The sequence below is a fragment of the Pygocentrus nattereri genome, chromosome 20, assembly GCF_015220715.1.
Source record: "Pygocentrus nattereri isolate fPygNat1 chromosome 20, fPygNat1.pri, whole genome shotgun sequence".
NCBI lineage: Eukaryota > Metazoa > Chordata > Actinopteri > Characiformes > Serrasalmidae > Pygocentrus > Pygocentrus nattereri.
Window position 1 is genome coordinate 24,776,599 of NC_051230.1, and position 26,993 is coordinate 24,803,591.

General features: G+C 43.7%; 1 protein-coding gene across 5 annotated transcripts in view; it reads right to left on the minus strand.

Annotated features, from left to right (window-relative positions):
- Positions 1 to 26,993, minus strand: part of smtnb (smoothelin b) — a 94,951-nt gene that overhangs the window by 61,634 nt on the left and 6,324 nt on the right. For all 5 annotated transcript variants that reach the window (XM_037531618.1, XM_037531619.1, XM_037531617.1 and 2 more), the window contains exons 2-4: positions 7,863 to 8,020; positions 6,256 to 6,334; positions 726 to 804 (exon numbers count right to left, since the gene is read on the minus strand). In XM_037531618.1, coding sequence (XP_037387515.1) covers positions 726 to 804; positions 6,256 to 6,334; positions 7,863 to 8,020 — 316 coding nt within the window. The remainder of the gene's footprint in view (positions 1 to 725; positions 805 to 6,255; positions 6,335 to 7,862; positions 8,021 to 26,993) is intronic.

The following is a 26,993-nucleotide window of genomic DNA, read 5'->3' on the forward strand; positions in this document are numbered from 1 at the left end:
ATGCTCAATTTTATCCACCTGTTGGCAATGAGTGTAGCTGAAATACCTGAACTCAATTAGGAGGGGTGTCAATATACAAATATAATTTACACCAACTGGCCATGCTTTGTTCTTTTTATCAGGTTCCATACAGGTGCACTTTGTAGTTACAGACTGCAGTCCATCTGTTTCTCATTGTACTATTATTTAGGTGGTGGATCATTCCAAGCACTGCATGGTGAAGGAATGTTAGGAAGTGTTGTGCTGGTAAGATTGGATCACATATAGCAGTGTAATGTGATTTTTTAAACACTGTGTCCACTTACTCTCCACTCTATTCAACACACCTAGCTTGTTGGTCAACTTTATGTAGATGTAAAGTCTGAGGCAACAGCTCATCTGTTCCTTCATCAGTGGTCAGAGAACACCCACAGGACACTGCTGGCTTGATATTTTTGGTTGGTGAACTATTCTCAGTCCAGCAGTGATAGTGAGGTGTTTAAAAACACCAGCAGCACAGCACAGCTTCTGATCAACTTGTACCCACGCAACACACTACCACCATGTCCGTGTCACTGCAGTCCTGAGAATGATCCAAATAACACTTGTTCTGAAGTGGTCATGTGGGAGTCCTGGTCATTGTAGAACAGGATAAAAGAGGGCTAACAAATTCTGCAGAGGAACAGATGGACAACAGCCTCATAAAATGGAACAAACTGGTTTATATTACAGAAGACGCTTATTACCTTGAATCTCTTCATCTCTCAGTTGGCGAATGGCTGCACGGATTAGTTTCCTCTCTTCATACTCAGTGGTACTTCGTAGCTACAGATAAAGAGGACAAAACTCTAAAACAGACTGAAACAAATGGACTGAGTGACAGTGACTACTAAAAAAAAAAAAAAAAAAGTAAAAAAAAAATTCAATAATAATTTTGGGTCAACTTAATTTTGTTTGCTGTGTTTTTTTAAATAAATAGGTTAAATAAATTAGATACATATGTAATAACGTAATACAGGTGAGTTATATAATATTAGATAGTAAATATTAAGTTACATGAAATAACTCAATCACGCAACAAATTACAGTCTTTGCAAAAGTCAAACACCACCTTTTACTGGCTTTCTAATCATAACTGCCAGTACAAGTTATTCATTTTTAGCATCAAGAAAAAAAGTAGAAAACAAACATCCATCCATCCATCCATCCATCCATCCATCCATCCATCCATCCATCCATCCATCCATCCATCCATCCATCATCTTCCGCTTCTCCAGGGGTTCAGGTCGCGGGGGCAGCATCCTAAGCAATGAGGCCCAGACCTCCCTTTCCCCAGCCACTTCCGCTAGCTCTCCAAGGGGGATTCCGAGGCGCTCCCAGACCAGCTGGGCGATATAATCACGCCAGCGTGTCCTGGGTTTACCAGTGGTCTCCTCCCAGGTGGACTTGCCTGTGACACCTCCCGAGGAGGCGTCCAGGAGGCATCCTAACCAGATGCCCGAACCACCTCAGCTGACTCCTCTCGACGTGAAGAAGCAGCGGCTCTACTCCGAGTCCCTCCCGGGTGACCGAAATTCTCACCCTATCTCTAAGGGAGAGTACAGACACCCTGCGGAGGAAACTCATTTCAGCCGCTTGTATTCGCGATCTTATTCTTTCGGTCATTACCCAAAGCTCATGACCATAGGTGAGGGTGGGAACGTAGATCGACCGGTAAATCGAGAGCCTTGCCTAATGGCTCAGCTCTTTCTTTACCACACCAGACCGGTAAAGAGCCCGCATCACTGCTGACCCAGCACCAATCTGCCTGTCAATGTCCCGCTCCCTTGTACCATCACCCCAAGATACTTGAACTCCTCCACTTGAGGCAAGAGCCTATCCCCGACCCAGAGAGGGCTCTCCACCCTTTTCCGCCTGAGAACCATGGTCTCGGATTTAGAGGTACTGATTCTCATCCCGGCTGCTTCACACTTGGCTGCAAACCAATCCAGTGAAAGCTGAAGTTCACGGCCTGATGTCCCCAATAGGACCACATCATCTGCAAACAGCAGCAATGTGACCCTGATGTCACCAAACCGGACACCCTCCATCCCCTGACTGCGCCTAGAAATTCTATCCATAAAAATTATGAACAGAATCGGTGACAAAGGGCAGCCCTGATGGAGTCCAACTCTCACTGGGAACGAGTCTGACTTACTGCTGGCCATGCAAACCAAACTCCAGCTTTGTTTGTACAGGGCCTGAATGGCTCGTAGCAAAAGAGCCATGTACCCTGTACTCCCAAAGCACCTCCCACAGAATACCCCAAGGAACACAGTCGAATGCCTTCTCCAGATCCACAAAGCACATGTGGACTGGTTGGGCAAACTCCCATGAACCCTCCAGAATCCTGGAGAGGGTGAAGAGTTGGTCCAGTGTTCCACGACCAGGGCGGAACCCGCACTGCTCCTCCTGGATCCGAGGTTCGACTATAAGCCGGACTCTCTTCTCCAGTACCCCTGCATAGACCTTACCAGGGAGGCTGAAGAGTGTGATACCCCTGTAGTTGGAAGACACCCTCCAGTCCCCCTTTTTTAAAAAGAGGCACCACCACCCCAGTCTGCCAATCCAGTGGCACCGCCCCCGATGTCCACGCAATGTTGAAAAGGCGTGTCAGCCAAGACAGCCCCACAACATCCAGAGCCTTGAGGAACTCAGGGCGGATCTCATCCACCCCTGCCACCAAGGAGCTTTTTAACTACCTTAGCGACTTCAGCCTCAGTAATGGACAAGCCTATTCCCATGTCCCCAGACTCTGCCTCCTCACTGGAGAACGTGTCGGTGGGAATGAGAAGGTCCTCAAAGTATTCCTTCCACCGCCCAATGACGTCTTCAGTCGAAGTCTGACCATCTCCACTATATACAGTGCTAGTGGCACACTGCTTTCCCCTTCTGAGTCGCCTGACTGTTTGCCAGAATCTTTTCGGAGCTGACTTAGTCACTTTCCAAGGCCTCACCAAACTCCTCCCATACACAGGTTTTTGCCTTGGCGACGACTGAAGCCGCAGATCTCTTGGCCTGTCGATACCTGCCAGCTGCCTCTGGTGTCCCACAGGCCAACCATGCCCGGTAGGACTCCTTCTTCAGCTTGACGGCATCTCTCACCTGGGGGTGTCCACCACCGGGTTTGAGGATTACCGCCCCGACAGGCAGCAACTACCTTACGGCCACAGCTACAGTCAGCCGCTTCAACAATGGAGGAAGGGAACATGGCCCATTCTGAGTCAATGTCTCCCACCTCTAACGATATCTGGTCAAAGTTCTGACGGAGGTGTGAGTTGAAGATCAATCTGACAGGTTCTTCTGCCAGGCATTCCCAGCAAACCCTCACTATACGTTAGGGCTTGCCTGGTCTGACCGACATCTTCCCCCACCACCTGATCCAACTCACCACCAGGTGGTGATCAGTTGACAGCTCAGCTCCTCTCTTTACCAGAGTGTGCAAAACACATGGCCGCAAGTCCGATGACACGTCTACAAAGCCAATCATTTAACTGCGGCCCTGGTGCCATGTGCACTTACGACATCCTTGTGTTCACACATGGTGGTCGTGATGGACAAACTGTGGTTTGCACAGAAGTCCAAAAACTGAACACCATTCGGGTTCAGATCAGAGAGGCCATTCCTCCCAATCACACCCCTCCAGGTCTCACTGTCATTGCCCATGTGAGCATTAAAGCCCCCAGTAGGACAATAGAGTCTCCAGGAGGAGCACTTTCAAGCACCCTTTCCAAGGACTCTAAGAAGGCTGGGTACTCTGAACTGTTGTTCGGTGCATAAGCACAGACAACAGTCAGGACCCGTTCCCCAACCCGAAGGTGTAGGGAAGGTACCCTCTCGTCCACCGGAGAAAACCCCAACATACAGGCACCGAGTCGAGGGGCTATGAGAAAGCCCACACCTGCCCGCCGCCTCTCACCATGGGCAACTCCAGAAAAGAATAAAGTCCAGCCCCTCTCAAGGAGATTGGACCCAGAGCCCAAGCTGTGTGTTGAGGTGAGCCCGACTATATCTAGTATCTCTCAACCTCGCACACCAACTCAGGCTCCTTCCCCGCCAGTGAGGTAACGTTCCAAGTTCCAAAAGCCAGTCAGGTGGTGGGTCGATGGGAGGGGGGACTCATGTAACTCCTTCGGGCTGGGCCTGGCCGGGCATCATGAGTAAGTGCCCGGCCAAGTAGAAAACATTTAATAGAAAATTACATAGAAGCCTCCGCACTTTTTTTTTTAAAAAGTTGGGATGCTGTTCAAAATATATATGAGAACAAATCATAATGACATGCAAATCATTTAAACCCTACATTTAATTGAAAATAATGTAAAGACAACAACTCAAAAATGAGAAATTAAATTGTTTTTGAACAATATTTGCCCGTTTAATGGCAGCAACACATTACTAAAAGTTGAGACGGGGACAGATTCATCACTGTTGCATTATGTATTCTTTTAACAAACTCATTTGGGAACTGAGGAGACCAACTTCTGTAGTTTTGAAAGTGAAATGTTTCTGTTTTTGTTTAATACAGAACTTCAGTTGCTCAACAGTTCAGGATCATCATGTCATATTTTTCATTTCATAATGTGCCAAATAATATCAGTGAGTGACCAGCCTGGACTGCAGACAGAGTAATGTTATATTACATGCAGAATGTGGTTTGGCATTGTCTTGCTGAAATAAGCAAGGCCTTCCCTGAAAAAGAAGCTGTCTGGATGGCAGTTTAATGGTGATTAATGGTGCCCTGACAGACTTGCACGTCACCCATGCCATGTGCACAAATGCACCCCTACACCATCATGAATACTGGCTTTTGAGCTGTATGCTGATAAAATGCAGAGTCATCTTTAGCCTGAAGGAAACAGCATGTATGATTTCCAAAAAGAATTTGAAATTTTGATTCATCAGACCACAGGACAGTTTTCTACTTCGTCCAAATCAGTTTCAAAACGAGCTCAGGCCCAGAGATGGTGGCAGCGTTTCTGGTTCCTGTTTATATGCAGTTTCTTTTATGTGTTTTAGAGTTTTAACTTGAGTTTTCAGAGACAGTGGTTTTCAGAAGTGTTTGAGCCCATGCAATGATTTACACTAGAAAATCATGTCCGTTTTTAATGCCCCCTGGGGGCATCAAGGAATAATGCCCCCTGAGGGCATCAAGGCCAGCCAATACTGGTTTTTGGCCTGGTCCCTTGCATATAGAGATTTGAAGGATTCATAGAATCTGTAGAATGATATTATGTACTACAGATGATGAAAAGCAAAAGTTCTTTGCTGTTTTACGCTGAGAAACATTAGTCTTGAACTGTTGCACTATTTGCCCACTTAGTCTTTCACGGAGTGGTGAACTCCTCCTCATCTTTACTTCTAGCCTCTCTGGAATGCTTTTTTTGTACCCAAATCATGCTACTAATACCCACTCATGCTAATGACCGGTCAACCACCAGGTCTTTTTTTTTAAGCATTACACAATTTTAACTGGCCTTTTGTTGCCCCTGTCCCAACTGTTTGGGATTGTGTTGCCAATATCAAATTCAAAATTGGCATATATTTTTCAAAAAACAATAAAATTTCTCAGTTTCAACATTTGATGCGTTGTCTTTGTACTATTTTCAATTAAATATAGCATCTAAATGATTTGCACATAACTGCATTTGCGTTATTATTTACATTTTGCACAGAATTCCAGCTCTTTTGGAAATTGGGTTATAGAAATATTTTTCAGTATTTAGTGTGTCCTTTTTCTTTTTGAAAGACTTTCAGTTTTTCAACAAAATCTACAGGGATTTTTTCCACCAAAAAAAAAAAAAGTTAAAGTTTAACCTTAGCTTTTGGTTGCATTTTTCTGCTCTTCACAATCAGAGTAAATTTCTGGGATGGCCTGTCCATCGTTCTGAGAACATCAGTAGTTTGTTATTTGATTTTCTTCTTTTTTTGCTTTGAGGTTCTATATCTTCCACTAGTTTCGAAAACTCCTTTTTTAACATCTTTTCATCTTATATCTAATCTCTTGAGAAATAACTGCTTTTCTGCTTGAAAAAAAAATTTGTATCCTTCAATCTGAACATTTTTCTTTTTGATTAACAGAGCTATGAGAGGGAAATAATGAATTTAAAAGGACACCATGCTTTTGTTATGGGCATTACTGGTAGTCCTTATCTATCTGTTTCTCTCTTTGCCTCAAACAGGTCATTGCATCTTTGGCATTTATGGTACCAGCTATTTTTTATTGTACAAAACACTTACCATTGCAGAAAGCTCTTCAATATCCTGAATGTCCTGAAGCTTACTAGAAAGCAGATCCAGCGATGCTGCCAATTCAGGCCTGTGAACACAAATACACACACATTTACACAACTTGAAAACAGACACACATGCAAATTTGGTGTGCCATTCAACTACAACAGACTGACAGTTGTGTCTAGTGTTGTGAGTGACCGGTTCTGTTGCGCTCAGCAGCTGGAAGGTCACATACCAGAAAAGTTTTTCTTGGCAAAAAAAAAAAAAACCTCTAAGAAAACGATTCAAAATGGAAAATGTGACTCTGGAGGATGGAGAGAAAATCTCCCCATGCTTGGAGATGTGTGGGAAAAAAAAGAAAAAAAAAAAACAAAAAAAACAAAAAGAAAGACTCATGGGCTGGGATTAACTGCATTCTTATAAGCAGGGGCCTAACAAACTGTACCTTACAACAATGAAAGGCATTATGGGAAATCAAGAATTTGTTATTTATTTATTTATTTATTCATTTATTTATTTTAAATGAAAACTATTCTTGAGCTAAATTCACTTTCACTATAGGCCAGAGATAGAAGACTTGGCAGTTCCAGTGCTACACCAGGCAAAACATGCGCCACAGTAAGTAAGATATATTCATGAAGTGGTGAGTAGCGCACTGGTGCATCAACGCTGCACTATTTTCACCAGCGTCCTAGGAAAGAGCCAAACAAGTAATGAGATTATTTAAAAGATTCAAGTCAAGCAAAGCTCTGGATAGCCATGCGAAGCTCTGGCTAGCTGAAATAATACCGATGAAAGAAGTGAAAACTAAGAACCAAAGACAATCAAAATTCTCAGAAACGGAGCTATGAAGCGTGAAGTAAAAAGTGGCAAATAACTAAATTGTTTACTAAACATGCAGCAAAAATTAAACAATGAAAAATCATATAGAACACAACTGTGGAACATATAAACATGGCAGTAAATGTAGAGATGAGCAATATTGCAAAAAACTTTCAGACATCAGTTAGAAAAGAAAAAAAAGGACCAGCAGAACATTAAAAAAAAATAAAATATGATCAAAAATTGTGAATACAATGATTTTTATTCAATACTTTGAACACTGTTGCACACATACACACACACACACTATTATATTATATATTAATGTTTTAAATTTATTTAAATCAGAAAAGGCTCATACTAAACAATTAGAAGATTGAAAAATATTATTAAAATATCCAATATCCACTAAAATAAATTTTAACCTCAACATACACTTGTCTGATCCACTCAGAGCAGCATAACACACACTAACACACCACCACCAACACATCATCAGTGTTACTGCAGTGCTGAGAATGATCCACCACCCAAATAGGACCTGCTCTGTGAGGGTCCATGGGGATCCTGACTACTGAAGAACAGGGTAAAAGGGGGCTAACAAAGTATGTAGAGAAACAGATGGACTACAGTCTGTAATTGTAGAACTACACAGTGCCCCTATATAGTAAATGGAGCTGATAAAATGGACAATGGGATATGAACAAGGGGATAGTCATATTATGACTGATCAGTGTATATGTAATTGACAACATTAAAATCACAACTGATAGTTTCATCATGTGTCATACCGAAGCTGATTTTCCTTATCCTCATGTCTGTGTTCTTGAGCACGTCTGAAGCGCTTATTGGTCAGAGCAGCTTCCATATCTTCAATCTCATGTCGTCGCAACTCCCGAATTGCTGTCCGTATGAGGCGACGCTCCGCCATATCCACAGTGCCATCAAGCTGAAAACACAAAAGCATAACAAAAATATTAACAGTTAAACTACAGTCTTTACAAAACAATGCTTGGAATCATATATATACACATTATGTACAGAAGCAAATACAGACATTATGTAAAATTATGTATCTAAAATAACCCAACAGTGTATGAAAAGTTTTAGCCCTTAGAGATAGCAGTTATTTAAGTAAAAGACCTGAAGTACACTCTACATCTACATAAACTCATTTGATGCTGCTGTCATTGCAGCAGAACTGTTTACTAATCAGTGTTGGGCACTTACAAAATTAATGTAGTTTGCTACTGTACTTTTTACTCCACTACATTATATGAAATCTGTCGTTCATTTTGGCTTACGTGTGTATAAAAATGTAACATTTTTCAAAGTCAAAACGAAAGAAGCATGAAGCAAGCACACCATTCACAGTACAGCGCACACTTTGTTTTGCACTTGTTGGACATACCTACCCAGTGCAAACAGTTCTACAACAGCAAAAAATACAGGCCACAACAAATAAAAACAATAATATAGTAGACAAAAGTCATACAATTGAGAATAAAGTTGTAATATTGTTTTGAGAAAAGTTTCAGATTCAGATTCCTTTATTGATAACAGGGGGAAATTGCAGAATTCAATAACAAATTTCAATAAAATTTAGATAAAGTGCTAACTAGCAGGCGGAATTGGAGATGACTAAATTGGGGAATGAATTGACTACAAATATAATAATAAATATAAAACACTTGGTTGGACTTTTTATTCCAATATTTTATTTTGTTTTTGTTTTCTAATATGCTCCTCTATAGTCATAGTCCTATTGATGATTAGATATCATTATCCAGGTTCATTTTCCCCAAGGAAAATAACTAGCCAAAGCCCATTATAGCGCGTTGCAATATCCCACTGCTCTACTGTAAGAAAAGGAATTAAAAACATTTTTTTATTATAACAAAGCATTTAATTAATTAATTAATTAATTAATTAATTAGAGTTCAGTTTTGCATAAACCGGTAAAAGTATGCTGAAGCAATAGTAGCTTTTAGAGTTACTTAGTTGTAAAAAGCCAGATCATGTAGTAACAACATGACAATACAAACTCTCCAGCTGGGTGCCAAGTCATACTTGGGCACAACGCCAGCAAGATGCACGCACAGAGCTGCCTTTTGCCTTCATTTGTAAGCACTGATAAGACTGTTCAAGCTGTAGCTTGTTTCCTTGTGCTATAGTAAGTGTGGAAGTGCTGTTCAACACAGACATACTAAAAGTCACCATTCAGTTTGTCTTTGCCATTAAGTTTAGAAAACATTTACAAGATAAGGGAGAGGGAGTGGTGGAGTAAATCACCTTTTACAGAAAATGACTGCTTGAAAATGAGCTTCATGTTTAAAGGCCCAGAATTACATTAATAGTTATATAGAACAGTATGTGTGTTATAAGAAAGGCGGCAGTAGTTAGTCGATAAGGGGAATTCTTCACTGATGCATCAACACTCAATTGACTAATACAAAAGCTCTCGATACTGCTGAAAGGTTAAATGATACAAACAACTTTTTTATAAGTTTGCTATAAGTGATAATCCATGGATCCTTGGATAATCCTCTCCATGGATCACCACCTTATCGTGGTGGAGAGGTTTGTGTGCTTGAAGGACCCTAGGAGCTATGTTGTCTGGAGGAAAAGCTCCTGGTAGGGTCCTCCCATGGCAAACTGGACCTAGGTGACAGGCCAGACAAAGTGTGATCCATAACCACCCCTATGAGGACAACAAAGCAGGACTTGTGTACCCTGCCCGGATCAGGGTTACCGGGGCCCCACCCTGGAGCCAGTGCGCGAGGTTGAGAGATACCGGCTAGATATAGTCGGGCTCACCTCAACACACAGCTTGGGCTCGGGGTCCAATCTCCTTGAGAGGGGCTGGACTTTTTTCTTTTCTGGAGTTGCCCATGGTGAGAGGCGGCGGGCAGGTGTGGGCTTTCTCATAGCCCCTCGACTCGGTGCCTGTATGTTGGGGTTTTCCCCGGTGGACGAGAGGGTAGCTTCCCTACGCCTTCGGGTTGGGGAACGGGTCCTGACTGTTGTCTGTGCTTATGCACCGAACAGCAGATCAGAGTACCCAGCCTTCTTAGAGTCCTTGGAAGGGGTGCTTGAAAGTGCTCCTCCTGGAGACTCTATTGTCCTACTGAGGGACTTCATCGCTCACGTGGGCAACGACAGTAAGACCTGGAGGGGTGTGATTGGGAGGAATGGCCTCTCTGATCTGAACCCGAGTGGTGTTCAGTTTTTGGACTTCTGTGCAAACCACAGTTTGTCCATAACAAACACCATGTTTGAACACAAGGATGTCCATAAGTGCACTTGGCACCAGGACACCCTAGGCCGCAGTTCAATGACTGACTTTGTAGTCGTGTCAGCGGACTTGCAGCCATGTGTACTGGACACTCGGGTAAAGAGAGGAGCTGAGCTGTCAACTGATCACCACCTGGTGGTGAGTTGGATCAGGTGGTGGGGGAAGATGCCGGTCAGACCAGGCAAACCCAAACGTATAGTGAGGGTTTGCTGGGAACGCCTGGCAGAAGAACCTGTCAGATTGATCTTCAACTCACACCTCCGTCAGAACTTTGACCAGATATCGGGGGAGGTGGGGGACATTGACTCAGAATGGGCCATGTTCCGCTCCTCCATTGTTGAAGCGGCTGACTGTAGCTGTGGTCACAAGGTAGTTGGTGCCTGTCGGGGCGGTAATCCTCGAACCCGGTGGTGGACACCCCAGGTGAGAAATGCCGTCAAGCTGAAGAAGGAGTCCTACTGGACATGGTTGGCCTGTAGGACACCAGAGGCAGCTGGCAGGTATCGACAGGCCAAGCGGTCTGCGGCTTCAGTCGTTGCCAAGGCAAAAACCCGGGTGTGGGAAGGAGTTCGGTGAGGCCTTGGAAAGTGACTTTAAGTCAGCTCCGAAAAGATACTGGCAAACCATCAAGCGACTCAGAAGGGGAAAGCAGTGTGCCACTAGCACTGTATATAGTGGAGATGGTGTGCTGCTGACTTCGACTGAAGACGTCATTGGGCGGTGGAAGGAATACTTTGAGGACCTTCTCAATCCTACCAACACGTTCTCCAGTGAGGAGGCAGAGTCTGGGGACACGGGAATAGGCTTGTCCATTAGTGAGGCTGAAGTCGCTAAGGTAGTTAAAAAGCTCCTTCGCGGCAGGGCTGCAGGGGTGGATGAGATCTGTCCCGAGTTCCTCAAGGCTCTGGATGTTGTGGGGCTGTCTTGGCTGACACGCCTTTTCAACATTGCGTGGACATCGGGGGTGGTGCCACTGGATTGGCAGACTGGGGTGGTGGTGCCTCTTTTTAAAAAAGGGGGACTGGAGGGTGTGTTCCAACTACAGGGGAATCACACTCCTCAGCCTCCCTGGTAAGGTCTATGCAAGGGTACTGGAGAAGAGAGTCCGGCTTATAGTCGAACCTCGGATCCAGGAGGAGCAGTGCGGGTTCCGCCCTGGTCGTGGAACACTGGACCAACTCTTTACCCTCTCCAGGATTCTGGAGGGTTCATGGGAGTTTGCCCAACCAGTCCACATGTGCTTTGTGGATCTGGAGAAGGCATTCGACTGTGTTTCCCGGGGTATTCTGTGGGAGGTGCTTCGGGAGTACAGGGTATATGGCTATTTGCTATGAGCCATTCAGGCCCTGTACAAACAAAGCAGGAGTTTGGTTCGCACGGCCGGCAGTAAGTCAGACTTTTTCCCCAGTGAGAGTCGTCAGGGCTGCCCTTTGTCACCAATTCTATTCATAATTTTTATGGATAGAATTTCTAGGCGCAGTCAGGGGATGGAGGGTGTCCGGTTTGGTGACCTCAGGGTCACATCGCTGCTGTTTGCAGATGATGTGGTCCTATTGGGGACATCAGGCCGTGAACTTCAGCTTTCACTGGATCGGTTTGCAGCCGAGTGTGAAGCGGCCGGGATGAGGATCAGTACCTCCAAATCCAAGGCTATGGTTCTCACGTGGGAAAGGGTGGAGAGCCCTCTCTGGGTCGGGGATGAGCTCTTGCCTCAAGTGGAGGAGTTTAAGTATCTCGGGGTCTGATTCACGAGTGATGGTACAAGGGAGCGGGTGATTGACAGGCGGATTGGTGCTGGGTCAGCAGTGATGCGGGCTCTTTACCGGTCTGTTGTGGTAAAGAAAGAGCTGAGCCATAAGGCAAGGCTCTCGATTTACTGGTCGATCTACGTTTCCACCCTCACCTATGGTCATGAGCTTTGGGTAATGACCGAAAGAACGACATCGCGAATACAAGCGGCTGAAATGAGTTTCCTCCGCAGGGTGGCTGGACTCTCCCTTAGAGATAGGGTGAGAAGTTCGGTCATCCGGGAGGGACTCGGAGTAGAGCCGCTGCTTCTTCACGTCGAGAGGAGCCAGTTGAGGTGGTTCGGGCATCTTGTTAGGATGCCTCCTGGACGCCTCCCTTGGGAGGTGTCACAGGCAAGTCTACCGGGGAGGAGACCCCAGGACACGCTGGCGTGACTATATTGCCCAGCTGGCCTGGGAGCGCCTCAGAATCCCTCCCAGGGAGCTAGTGGGAGTGGCTGGGGAAAGGGAGGTCTGGGCTTCATTGCTCAGGATGCTGCCCCCGTGACCCGAACCCCGGAGAAGCGGAAGATGATGGATGGATGGATGGATATAAGTGATGAAAATGCATATTGTGCATATTATCGTCAATTTAATTTTTGATCCTGAGGCAAAGATTTGACTACTTTTGATAGAATAAGCCTTAAAACATATAAAAATACATAAAAATACAACAATTTAAATAATTATGAATATAGAATTCATAATTGACAATATAAAAAAAGCCCACTCATTTAAGCGTGGGTGTGTCCACAGCATAAGCCCACTTTCCACCCATGTTATATTGAAAGGAAACACCAAGATTCCTAGTTTTGATCAGTAACAGTGGTTTTTAACAAATATACCCAAAATTCGTCTCAGCCATCACACCTCTAAATATTCCCTCCTCAATCAAACCAAGAAAAACTCCAGAACAGCACTGGCAGTAAACTGTTTCATTTCTGAAGCTGAACAAGTTTTGGATTCAATTATGAAAAAACTGCTCAATATCATTACTTTTAACAGGCAGATTTATATTGGTTCTGCCATAATCTAAACTTTGCTTGGGTTACTGTATTTTTGGGAAAAAAAAAATTCAACAGATTAAATAGAACTGTACAGCACTCACATTTATGATTAAAACATTATGGGTAAACATAAATCTTAAAGCACACAAACACAATAATGGTTGTACAGTTTGATTAGTTCACTAAAGACCTTGTCAGCATGCATCGTTGCTCTGACTATATTCTGAAGCATGTTTAAACCCCTAGTGGTGCACTTGCCTGCATTGCTGAGCCACTGTTTGGATGAACATCACTTTCCATCCACTCTTTTTTTCTTCTTGCTAAGACATTATCTGGGACTGCATTGTTCAATAAAACAATACATACATTGTTTGTGCTTTATTGTTACTAGTGTTTTAGGCCTAATTGTTGTGTTTTTATTTGTAACATCTACAGCTACAGCACCCCATTTTTTTTTATGTAAGGAACTCAATGGAAATGTGATAAGATGATCTTTAAGAACTTGTAACTTGTTCTAAATTTACATATAATCTACATTCTAGGTATTAATCTACATTGTCACATTAACCTGCCAATTCCTAAATGATGCAAAGCCCATGAAAGACCGGAAGTTCATCTGGATAATCTTCTTTGAAGCCTGATTAACGAACAGAGATTAGGATCAAAAGATTGGGTTACTCTCTTTTGGTGTCAATGACTACTTCTGTATGTAAGAGCATTATTTAAAAACAGGAGGCTAACAGAACAAAAGTGAACTGTTTTTCTTTTTTTGTAATTAAAGTTTTTTATTTAAACACAGTAAACAATAGCTCATATGGTACATCATATAGAAAACAGAAGAAAGAAGGCCAGTTATCAAAAAAAGATACAAACATCTCTTAATTCTTGTCTCATAATCATCCTGTTAGTCAGAAGTGAGATATTCCATAAAACATTCCCAAATTCCCAGTTCCACTGGCCCTTTGCCCCTTATTCTGGCTAACATAACCTCATACGATGTGGTCTCGCTCATTAGGATTTTCCATTCTTGGAGTGTTGGCCATGTGGGTGATTTCCAGTGTCTTAATATGACTCTGGCGGCTGTGGTTATCCCCACCATCAGAACTGGACATGCCCTTTTTGTTATAGTTGGGGTTTCTGTTTTATCTCCCAAAAGACATAAACGGGGAGACACTGGCTGGGCTACTCCTGCCCATGTCATGAACTGTTTTTCTTATTTCAGGAGTACATCACTGATGCATCCTTGCTCTTCCCTGCAGGGCAGCACTTTGTCCAGAACTGCAACATGTCAGTAAATGACAAGCTAGCTCAAAAAGCAATATCCACTCGGGTTTGAGGAATGTAAACTGAGCACTGAGAGAGGAGGATAAAAAAAAAAAAAAAAAAAAAAAAAATCTACAATCACAATATTCAATGGCATTTTTAGGAAACAATATGCATGACAATACTTAGTTTTTCTGAGGTTTGCAAACCAATTGACTTGACAAAATGCACCAGTAAAATCACTAGAATGGTAAAATAAATAAATAAACACACACACACACACACACACACACACACATACACACACACACACACACACACACACACATACATATACACACACACACACCTCAAAAAAATAAAGGGAACACAAACACCAGAATATAACTCCAAGTAAATCAAACTTCTGTGAAATCAAACTGTCCACTTAGGAAGCAACACTGATTGACAATCAATTTCACATGCTGTTGTTCAAATGGAATAGACAACAGACCACTTCTCAGTACCTATGCTTTCTGGCTGATGTTTGTCACTTTTGAATGTTGGTGGTGCTTTTACACTTGTGGTAGCATGAGACGGACTCTACAACCCACACAAGTGGCTCAGGTAGTGCAGCTCATCCAGGACGGCACATCAATGCGAGCTGTGGCAAGAAGGTTTGTCTGTCAGCGTAGTGTCCAGAGCCTGGAGGCGCTACCAGGAGACAGGCCAGTACACCAGGAGACAACAGGAGGCAACAACCCAGCAGCAGGACCGCTTCCTCCGGCTTTGTGCAAGGAAGAATAGGAGGAGCACTGCCAGAGCCCTGCAAAATGACCTCCAGCAGGCCACAAATGTGCATGTGTCTGCACAAACGGTTAGAAACCAACTCCATGAGGATGGTATGAGGGCCCGACGTTGGCAGATGCTTTAGTTCAGGTCTGGGAGGAGATCCCTCAGGAGACCATCCGCCACCTCATCAGGAACATGCCCAGGTGTTGCAGGGAGGTCATACAGGCACATGGAGGCCTCACACAATACTGAGCCTCATTTTGACTTTGGATGACTTTGGATCAGTCTGTAGTCTGTTTTTACACTTTATTTTTGTGTGAGACTCCAAATCCAGACCTCCATTGGTTAATAAATTTCCATTGATGATTTTTGTGCGATTTTGTTGTCAGCACATTATTCAATGAGAATATTTCATTCATTCAGATCTAGGAGGTGTTATTTGAGCGTTCCCTTTATTTTTTTCAGCAGCGTGTGTGTATATATATACACACACACACACACATGTATATACACACACACACACACACACACACACACACACACACACACACACACACAGACACAGTCTCTCTATAATTGGTCTAAATATGTTATGCATTTGCATGTGCATTTACACATGGATTTGTTCAGTGTTCTAGAAATACTGGTGATCATATACTCAAAAAACATTGTTAAACTGTTCACCATGCTGAGCACACATTTGAGATTAAATGAATATGCTTTTTCACTTTGGGCAGCTTTCTCTTTTCCATCTCAGCATCACCAGGACAGATGACCACTGTATTGCTACTAGTTTGCTTTTGTTCAGCTTCTCAGAGTTAAGGTCTGTTGACTAAATTCCTCCGAACATACTAAAAGGTGGCCATTGTTTCTAAAGGAGCATTCTGCACAAGAACTTGGTCAGAAAAGGAAGCATTATTCATGACTTGTTAATAGCTAGAAGCCAAGTAGTGGGCATAATGAATATAATGAAAGTACTCATTCTTCCCTCCTTTTGCACACGACCCAGAAAAATGTTTATGCTCTTCAGCACTGACACAGTCTGAACATTAGTGATTAAAATCACACAGCTTTGAATTAAAAAAAAAATGCAAGTGCAGATATGATTAATATGCAGTTCTTGCAAGAATGTTTATTGTAATTAAGATTCATTAGACTATAAAAGGAGTGTAAATTCTCTTATTTCTTCATGTTCAGCTTTCATTTATTAGAGAGAGAGAGAGAGAGAGAGAGAGAGAGAGAGAGAGAGAGAGAGAGAGAAACGAACGAACGTACGAACGTACGAACAAGTGTGTGTGGTCAGAGCGTGTGTGTGTGAGGTCAAGCAACAAATCACCACAGTGACTCAGTCAGTCTACAGCTCCCCCAGCATGACTGTGTCCTTATAAGGACATAGGGCACCATGACTCTGGCCTTGGTGTTTATATGATGGGGGCAAAATAAGGCAGCTTACACAGAAGAGATGAATTTAATGATGGTATTACTGACAGCCACTGCCAGAGATAAAGCAATGATCTGGAACACCGATTTGACCTCTAGGAATATTGTTGCAAACAACCAGTTATGTAGAAGGTCATTTAAGGAAACCAAAATAGCTTATTTTTGTTATAGCCAGAGATGTCTCTCAGATGGCTCCACCTTGTCCTGATTATGCCCAACTTTTTCTTACTTCTCTGGATTTTTTCCGTGAGTGAGGATGGTACACGCCTCTAAAGCAGAGGTGCCCAAACTTTGTTTGCGCTGGACCAAAACGTCAAGGTGCAATGTTTGTGGTGGGCCATGGGTTAAATAGACAAAACAAGTTCACTTTTAAAATTGTATATTTTTATAATTTTATATTTCAAATTTTTATATTATAGTTTATCACTAAAATGGAGGAAAATAATCTTTTAATAAGTTAAGTATGAAAGACATAATTTAAAACCCATGTCCTCTCACTGGGTAAGGGGGTGCTATTAGGGAAACTTTCTGGAGGGCCAAATGAAACATTTTCCCAGGGGCCACACTTGGGCAGCCCTGACATAAAGACCCCTGAAACAACCTAGATTTCTGGTGGAAATTGATAAGAGTTTGACTTTAACAAATGAACAAAGCAGAACTTAGGACTTTTTTGTTGGGCTGGGCTTTCATTTCTTTTTTATAAATTGTCAGCTTTTATGTGGGAAAACAATTTTTCAGTTTTGTCCATGATACCCAAATACTTTGAAGAAGGATTTAGATCAAAGACGCAAAAAAAGATGTGCCAAGACCAACACTCACAATGAGATTTCTGACATTTTAACTACTTTCCAAGGAAACCAAGAAAAGTGCCTCAGAAAAGAAAACGTCAGCACTACCTTTGGTCTGGACCGTTTACAAATGTTTGTAAATCAAAAATAAAAAGGTACTCCACTTAAATGTTAGCTAAAGAGAACATATCTATCTAGCTGCTGTAAAGTCTGTCACTATTAGCTACTATGCTGGCCTGCATTATCAAAGCAGTGCACACTGAAACCAATAAAATCCTTAGGGATGTCAGGAAAAATAAACTTCAGCCAATCCTTGCAAATGTCTGGATCTTTTGGAATGCAGCACTGATACTTTTGCTTCCCAACAGCCACAAATACAACTCTGCTACAGCTCAAAATAAAACAATCACTCAAGTGTGAAAGGGTGGGCTCAAATGCTGTAGGTGGCAAATGCTTGTGGTTGTGACATCACAAGCATAAACTTGTATGTTTCAAAAGAACAGTATTTACATAAATATTTATGAAAGAGCCTGGCAGATATAAAAAGACAGTGGCCAAAAAAATCCAATAACCAGTAAGTTATTCATATTTGATAACTCTTATTTTGGACTTTCAATTCCATATTAACATTTCATATTCTCTTGTGCTTCCACTTCTTAAACTAAAACAGCAGAAACTCTTAAATCTAAAAAATAAAATCCTGGGGGTGGAGCTCCCCAGAATTCTTTGTGGGTTTCTGGCAATTACCTCTTATTTTTCTTAATTTACAACAAGTTATTCTCATGCTAGTGGCTGGGTAATAAAAATATTTCACATATTTGTTATTCTAACCATGATGGTGGTTTGTGATGAAATTCACCAGTTCAGCCTGTACTGCAGTCACACAGTTGAACATGGAGTGCCCCATACTGGGCTCCCAAGTAGGAAGACTGTTTAAGATTTCACACTATGTTTGTTTTCTATGATATGATCCCTTTACAAGCATATGCAGCAGATCACTAAAGTTTTTCCACCTCATTTACAGCTGGAGTACTTGATACCACAGAAGAAGCCTTCCTGCTTAAGCCTCAAGCTCTGAGATGTTACTAACACTAATTATTATTAATTATTCTTCCTTTAATTCTGTCTCACCGTATTAAACGCATTTTAGACGGTTTACTGAAAGTCTAGTAAAAATGGAGGTCTATACTCACATGAAGTTTGCTAAGGGAAGGAAGTTAAAAAAACAACACAAACAACTAAAAATAAACCTAAGTGCACAGAAAACTGATGGAAACTTCACAGTGCTGGTAACCCGTGTGAGACTGTGACATTTATAACCTCAGGGGATTAAGGGTTTGGAAAAAGTCAAACACAGTGGAGCAAGTGAGAAAAGACTTGGAATAAGAAAGGAAAAAAGCAATCCTCTTTCCCCTTCAAAGCCTTGAACCAAAAAAAAAAAAAAAAAAAAAAATCCAGGAAAGCACAGATCTCTAACAAAAAGGCATAAACACTGATGAAAATGTTTTACAAAGAAATGTTCTACAAAAACTCTTACTGTTGTTTTTAAATGTTAATCAATTTGTTGTCTATGCATATTTAAGACAAATGTGCTTCACACAAGCATGAGAATGCAAATGTTTCGAGCTAAACAACCACGATTTTGCACATTGTAAAATAATAAAATACATCACAATGCAACTCTTAATGCACAGCAAGCTGGAGCCATATCACTGCAGCAAGAAGAGCTGTAGCAACAGCCGAATGTGCACGTGCCGTTTTGTACCACCAAGTCAACTTTTATAGCAGAGCAACAGTTCGAGGAGTTGCTCGCAGAACTCGTACATGTTCATTCAATGTAAAGATTCTACTTCATAAATACCAGTATACATTCCTCTACTGTTAACATATTTAGTTGGCTATTGGAATTATAGTATATCATTTACAGATGCTCTGATTTTTTTCTATCAAGTCCTTTAGTACTGAATGTTTTAACAACTACAGTAACAAAAGAATGTAGGCAGAGTTTGTACATCAGGTCCAAGTGTTTGCAATGCATTGGCCAAGCCTTGTTTACATTCACATCTGACATATTTTAGTATGTTTCTTAGTTTTGAGACATCTTTTGCGTAAGGGTCAGCAAGAAATCTGCCCCTGTGAAACTTTTTTTCCATGTTTTATTTAAAGTATGTGGTGTATTATATATATATATATATATATATATATATATATATATAAATAAAAGAACATGTTTAAGCAGATATTTCGTTGTACTGGTGTTGCTAATAACCGAAATTTAGCATTTTATAGTTTTGACTAAACATCTTTCTACATGCTGACAAAAGAATCACATTTTTCCTCAACCTGATGCAAAGTCCTGGAAATACAAGAGGTTTAACTGGATAATCTCATTTATAAGCCTGATTAATAAAAAGGGATTAAGATCCCTGTGGTTACTTTCTTTGAGAGTCTGGAGACTAAAATAAAATTGGAGTTTATCTAGTCCAGCCAAAAGTATACTTTACAGCAGACAGTGATCTCTTAACTTCCAACAGAGGCATTAACGAAAACAATGAGAGCCCCTTATATCGCCTCTTAAGATGCAAGTGACAGATTGTGTCAGTATAAATTTGGACAGTGAAATGCTAATAAAAACAGAACGCAGTGCATTCAATTGTATAGAGCACAAAAACCATGTTCCTTCATGCTTTAAATTATTAACTTTATTGTAACTTTACTGATTTTCTTTTTTTTTTTAAATATACGATCATTCCAAATTTGACACTTGCAATATGTCCCAAAAAAGTTGGGACAGGAGTTTACACTGCCTTTCCCCTTTAACCACACCAATTGATCCAGTGTAAAAAGCAGATATTTTTGCTATTATTCCATTATTAAGCTAATTTTCAATTTCACAATGTCCCACACTTTTTTGGGGGACAGATCTAGAGATCAGACAGGCCAGGCTAGCGCCCACACACTGATTACGCAGCCATGCTTTTCTAACACATGCAACATATGGCTTGGCACTGTCATGCTAACTTGAGCATGGACATCTGTGAAAAAGACGTTTTATAGAACGCAGCATGTGTTGGCCCACGACGACCAATCCACTTTGGAAGCTGGCACGTTCCCTGAGTTTTCCCAGCAAGACGGTGCAGCACCACATTACGGGTGTCAGGTCCGAACATTCCTAGATGAACAGTTTCCTGCAAAGTGGATTGGTCGTCGTGGGCCAGTTGAATGGCCCCCAATGTCTCCCGATCTGACCCACTTAGACTTTTATCTTTGGGGTCATCTGAAGGAAATTGTCTATTCTGTGAAGATACGAAATGTGCAGCACCTGAAACTACGGATACTGGAAGCCTGTGCTAGCATTTCTTCTGCGGTGTTGCTATCAGTGTGTGAAGAGTGGGAGAAGAGGGTTGCATTGACAATCCAACAGCACTTTGAACACATTTTATAAGTGGTCAGAAACTTGTAAATAACTCATGAAAGAATAAAGTTACATTAAAACCAAGCACACCATTGTTTTTCTTGTGAACTTCTTAATAAGTTTGATGTGTATCATGACCATCTTCCCATTGAAAAAACTAAAGTTGGATCCAAAATGGCCGCCATGGTCACCACCCATCTTGAAAAGTTTTCCCCCTCCCATATACTATTGTGCCACAAATAGGAAGTTAATATCACCAACCATTCCCATTTTATTTGGGTGTATCCATATAAATGGCCCACCCTGTGTGTGTGTGTTTATATATACACTGCTCAAAAAAATAAAGGGAACACTCAAATAACACCTCCTAGATCTGAATGAATGAAATATTCTCAGTGAGCGAGACATGCTGTCCCAGATATGCTCAATCGGATTCAGGTCTGGGGAACTGGTGGGCCAGTCCATAGCTTCAATGCCTTCATCTTGCAGGAACAGCTGACACACTCCAGCCACATGAGGTCTAGCATTGTCCTGCATTAGGAGGAACCCAGGGCCAACTGCACCAGCATATGGTCTCACAAGGGGTCTGAGGATCTCATCTCAGTACCTAACGGCAGTCAGGCCACCTCTGGCAAGCACATGAAGGGCTGTGCGGCCCTCCAAAGAAATTCCACCCCACACCATTGCCAACCCACTCCCAAACTGGTCATGCTGAAGGATGTTGCAGGCAGCAGATCGCTCTCCACGGTGTCTCCAGACTCCGTCACGTCTGTCACATGTGCTCAATGTGAACCTGCTTTCATCTGTGAAGAGCACAGGGCACCAGTGGCCAATTTGCCAATCCTGGTGTTCTCTGGCAAATGCCAAGCGTCCTGCACGGTGTTGGGCTGTGAGCACAACCCCCATCTGTGGACGTCAGGTCCTCATACCATCCTCATGGAGTCGGTTTCTAACCGTTTGTTCAGACACATGCACATTTGTGGCCTGCTGGAGGTCATTTTGCAGGGCTCTGGCAGTGCTCCTCCTGTTCCTCCTTGCACAAACGCTGAGGTAGCGGTCCTGCTGCTGGGTTTTTGCCCTCCTACGACCTCCAGGCTCTGGACACTACGCTGACAGACACAGCAAACCTTCTTGCCACAGCTCGCACTGATGTGCCATCCTGGATGAGCTGCACTACCTGAGCCACTTGTGTGGGTTGTAGAGTCCATCTCATGTTACCACGAGTGTGGAAGCACCACCAACATTCAAAAGTGACCAAAACATCAGCCAGAAAGCAGAAAGGTACTGAGAAGTGGTCTGTGGTCCCCACCTGCAGAACCACTCCTTTATTGAGTGTGTCTTGCTAATTGACAATAATTTCCACCTGTTGTCTATTCCATTTGCACAACAGTATGTGAAATTGATTGTCAATCAGTGTTGCTTCACAGTTTGATTTCACAGAAGTTTGATTTACTTGGAATTATGTTGTGTTGTTTAAGTGTTCCCTTTATTTTTTTGAGCAGTGTGTATGTATATATACACATTGCGATTTCCAGATTTTTTTAGCTCTCACAGTGGACATGCACCTAAGATGAAAATTTCAGACCCCTCCATGATTTCTAAGTGGGAGAACTTGCAAAGTCGCAGGGTGTTCAAATACTTATTTTCTTCACTGTATAAAAAAAATATATATATATATATATCCTCTCCTTGGATCACCACCTTATCGTGGTGGAGGGGTTTGCGTGCTTGAATGATCTTAGGAGCTATGTTGTCTGGAGCAAAAGCTCCTGGTAGGGTCTCCCATGGCAAACTGGTCCTAGGTGACAGGTCAGACAAAGTGTGATCCATAATAACCCCTATGAAGACACAAAAACAGGACTTGTGTACCCTGCCCGGAACAGGGTTACCGGGGCCCCACCCTGGAGCCAGGCCTGGGGGAGGGGCTCGCCAGCGAGCGTCTGGTGGCCGGGCATTTACTCATGGTGCCCGGCCGGGCCCAGCCCGAAGGAGTTACATGAGTCCCCCCTCCCATCGACCCACCACCAATGGGAGGGGCAGTAGTAGGGGTTCGGTGCGTTGTGGATCGGGCAGTGTCCGAAGGCGTGGGCCTTGTCGTTCCCGATCCTCGGTTGCTGAAACTGGCTTTTGGAACTTGGAACGTTACCTCACTGGCGGGGAAGGAGCCTGAGTTGGTGCGCGAGGTTGAGAGATACCGGCTAGATATAGTCGGGCTCACCTCAACACACAGCTTGGGCTCTGGGTCCAATCTCCTTGTGAGGGGCTGGACTTTATTCTTTTCTGGAGTTGCCCATGGTGAGAGGCGGCGGGCAGGTGTGGGCTCTCTCATAGCCCCTCGATTCGGTGCCTGTATGTTGGGGTTTTCTCCGGTGGACGAGAGGGTAGCTTCCCTACGCCTTCGGGTTGGGGAACGGGTCCTGACTGTTGTCTGTGCTTATGCACTGAACAGCAGTTCAGAGTACCCAGCATTCTTAGAGTCCTTGGGAAGGGTGCTTGAAAGTGCTCCTCCTGGAGACTCTATTGTCCTACTGGGGGACTTCAACGCTCACGTGGGCAATGACAGTGAGACCTGGAGGGGTGTGATTGGGAGGAATGGCCTCTCTGATCTGAACCCGAGTGGTGTTCAGTTTTTGGACTTCTGCGCAAACCACAGTTTGTCCATCACGAACACCATGTTTGAACACAAGGATGTCCATAAGTGCACATGGCACCAGGACACCCTAGGCCGCAGTTCAATGATTGACTTTGTAGTCGTGTCATCGGACTTGCGGCCATGTGTTTTGGACACTCGGGTAAAGAGAGGAGCTGAGCTGTCAACTGATCACCACCTGGTGGTGAGTTGGATCAGGTGGTGGGGGAAGATGCCGGTCAGACCAGGCAAGCCCAAACGCATAGTGAGGGTTTGCTGGGAACGTCTAGCAGAAGAACCTGTCAGATTGATCTTCAACTCACACCTCCGTCAGAACTTTGACCAGATATCGGGGGAGGTGGGGGACATTGACTCAGAATGGGCCATGTTCCGTTCCTCCATTGCTGAAGCGGCTGACTGTAGCTGTGGCCGTAAGGTAGTTGGTGCCTGTCGGGGCGGTAATCCTCGAACCCGGTGGTGGACACCCCAGGTGAGAGATGCCGTCAAGCTGAAGAAGGAGTCCTACCGGGCATGGTTGGCCTGTGGGACACCAGAGGCAGCTGGCAGGTATCGACAGGCCAAGCGATCTGCGGCTTCAGTTGTTGCCAAGGCAAAAACCCGTGTATGGGAGGAGTTTGGTGAGGCCTTGGAAAGTGACTTTAAGTCGGCTCCGAAAAGATTCTGGCAAACCGTCAGGCGACTCAGAAGGGGAAAGCAGTGTGCCACTAGCACTGTATATAGTGGAGATGGTGTACTGCTGACTTCGACTGAAGACGTCATTGGGCGGTGGAAGGAATACTTTGAGGACCTTCTCAATCCCACCGACACGTTCTCCAGTGAGGAGGCTGAGTCTGGGGACATGGGAATAGGCTTGTCCATTACTGAGGCCGAAGTCGCTAAGGTAGTTAAGAAGCTCCTTGGTGGCAAGGCTCCAGGGGTGGATGAGATCCGCCCTGAGTTCCTCAAGGCTCTGGATGTTGTGGGGCTGTCTTGGCTGACACGCCTTTTCAACATTGCGTGGACATCGGGGGCGGTGCCACTGGATTGGCAGACTGGGGTGGTGGTGCCTCTTTTTAAAAAAGGGGACCGGAGGGTGTGTTCCAACTACAGGGGAATCACACTCCTCAGCCTCCCTGGTAAGGTCTATGCAGGGGTACTGGAGAAGAGAGTCCGGCTTATAGTCGAACCTCGGATCCAGGAGGAACAGTGCGGGTTCCGCCCTGGTCGTGGAACACTGGACCAACTCTTCACCCTCTCCAGGATTCTGGAGGGTTCATGGGAGTTTGCCCAACCAGTCCACATGTGCTTTGTGGATCTGGAGAAGGCATTCGACTGTGTTCCCCGGGGTATTCTGTGGGAGGTGCTTCGGGAGTACGGGGTACATGGCTCTTTGCTACGAGCCATTCAGGCCCTGTACAAACAAAGCTGGAATTTGGTTCGCATAGCCGGCAGTAAGTCAGACTCGTTCCCAGTGAGAGTTGGACTCCGTCAGGGCTGCCCTTTGTCACCGATTCTATTCATAATTTTTATGGATAGAATTTCTAGGCGCAGTCAAGGGATGGAGGGTGTCCGGTTTGGTGACCTCAGGGTCACATCACTGCTGTTTGCAGATGATGTGGTCCTATTGGGGACATCAGCCCGCGAACTTCAGCTTTCGCTGGATCGGTTTGCAGCCGAGTGTGAAGCGGCTGGGATGAGAATCAGTACCTCTAAATCCGAGACCATGGTTCTCAGGCGGAAAAGGGTGGAGAGCCCTCTCTGGGTCGGGGATAGGCTCTTGTCTCAAGTGGAGGAGTTCAAGTATCTCGGGGTCTTGTTCACGAGTGATGGTACAAGGGAGCGGGAGATTGACAGGCGGATTGGTGCTGGGTCAGCAGTGATGCGGGCTCTTTACCGGTCTGTTGTGGTAAAGAAAGAGCTGAGCCATAAGGCAAGGCTCTCGATTTACCGGTCGATCTACGTTCCCACCCTCACCTATGGTCATGAGCTTTGGGTAATGACCGAAAGAATAAGATCGCGAATACAAGCGGCCGAAATGAGTTTCCTCCGCAGGGTGTCTGGACTCTCCCTTAGAGATAGGGTGAGAAGTTCAGTCATCCGGGAGGGACTCGGAGTAGAGCCGCTGCTTCTTCACGTCGAGAGGAGCCAGCTGAGGTGGTTCGGGCATCTGGTTAGGATGCCTCCTGGACGCCTCCCTCGGGAGGTGTCACAGGCAAGTCCACCTGGGAGGAGACCCCGGGGAAGACCCAGGACACGCTGGCGCGACTATATCGCCCAGCTGGCCTGGGAGCGCCTCGGAATCCCCCTTGGAGAGCTGGTGGAAGTGGCTGGGGAAAGGGAGGTCTGGGCTTCATTGCTTAGGATGCTGCCCCCGTGACCCGAACCCCGGACAAGCGGAAGATAATGGATGGATGGATGGATGGATGGATGGATGGATATATATATATATATATATATATATATACATATATACATACATACATACATACATACATACACACACCTAATATGCTTTAAGTGTGTAGTTTCAACAGGGACCCCTGATATTAAGATCTAAAAATTTTCAAAGTGTCTTAGCTGTGGACAAATAAAATAAGTTAGTATGGGTTACCCACTCTCCTTGCCAACTTAACAGCACTGTGTATTCTCCTATAAGCATGATACAATTCCTCCAAGCAGAAAATGCCCAGATTCCTCAGAGTCTTAAGTCTTCTCTTGCAGACTCTTCAACTCACCTGACAAGTTTTCAATGGGTTTTAAGTTAGGAGAGCAGAGAGACCACTGCAAAACCTTTCAAGGTCAGTGATTCATTTCTTCATGGACATAGAGTAATACTCTGGATCACTAAAGTAAAGGCAAGATCCAGCACCAAAAACAATTTTAGATTCCCATCAGAAACAGGCAGTTTGCTCTAAAATCTCCAGGCCATGATGCCTTATTTCCAAACAAGGTTCCCAAGCCCTCTGGAAGCAGACCAACCCAGCAACACCACAAAGAGTCCCTCTTTTATGACAAACATCTCCTATTCATGGCTACAAATTACAAATCTTCAAAATCTGACCAAGGGATCTGTCCAAACTAACCCTGATGCACATAGTAAACCCTAGGTGTACATGTTTGTGGTTTAACTACAAATCAAATTCCAAATTAAGTTGGGTTGAGATGTGAAATGGCAAACAGAAAGCAGGGAGCTGTATATTGACTAATACAAAATAATTACTGATTTACCTTATCAACTTCATTGTTCTTTACACCCATTCTGAAATTGATGCCTGCAACTTGTTCCACAAAAAGTTTTGACGAGGCAACTGCTGACTAAGAAGAGTGTAAAATATATACATTTTTTAAACTGGTGATGCAATCTCAAATATAAAGAGAAATAACCAGGAGTAGCCTAGGCCTTTATATGCAAGGATGATTGAAGCTTTGCAAAAAAAAAAAAAAAAAAAAAAAAAAAAAAGCATCAGCAAATAATGCAACAGTTTAAGAACAGTGGGCCTCATTCAACAATATTTTCCTGTTTTTTC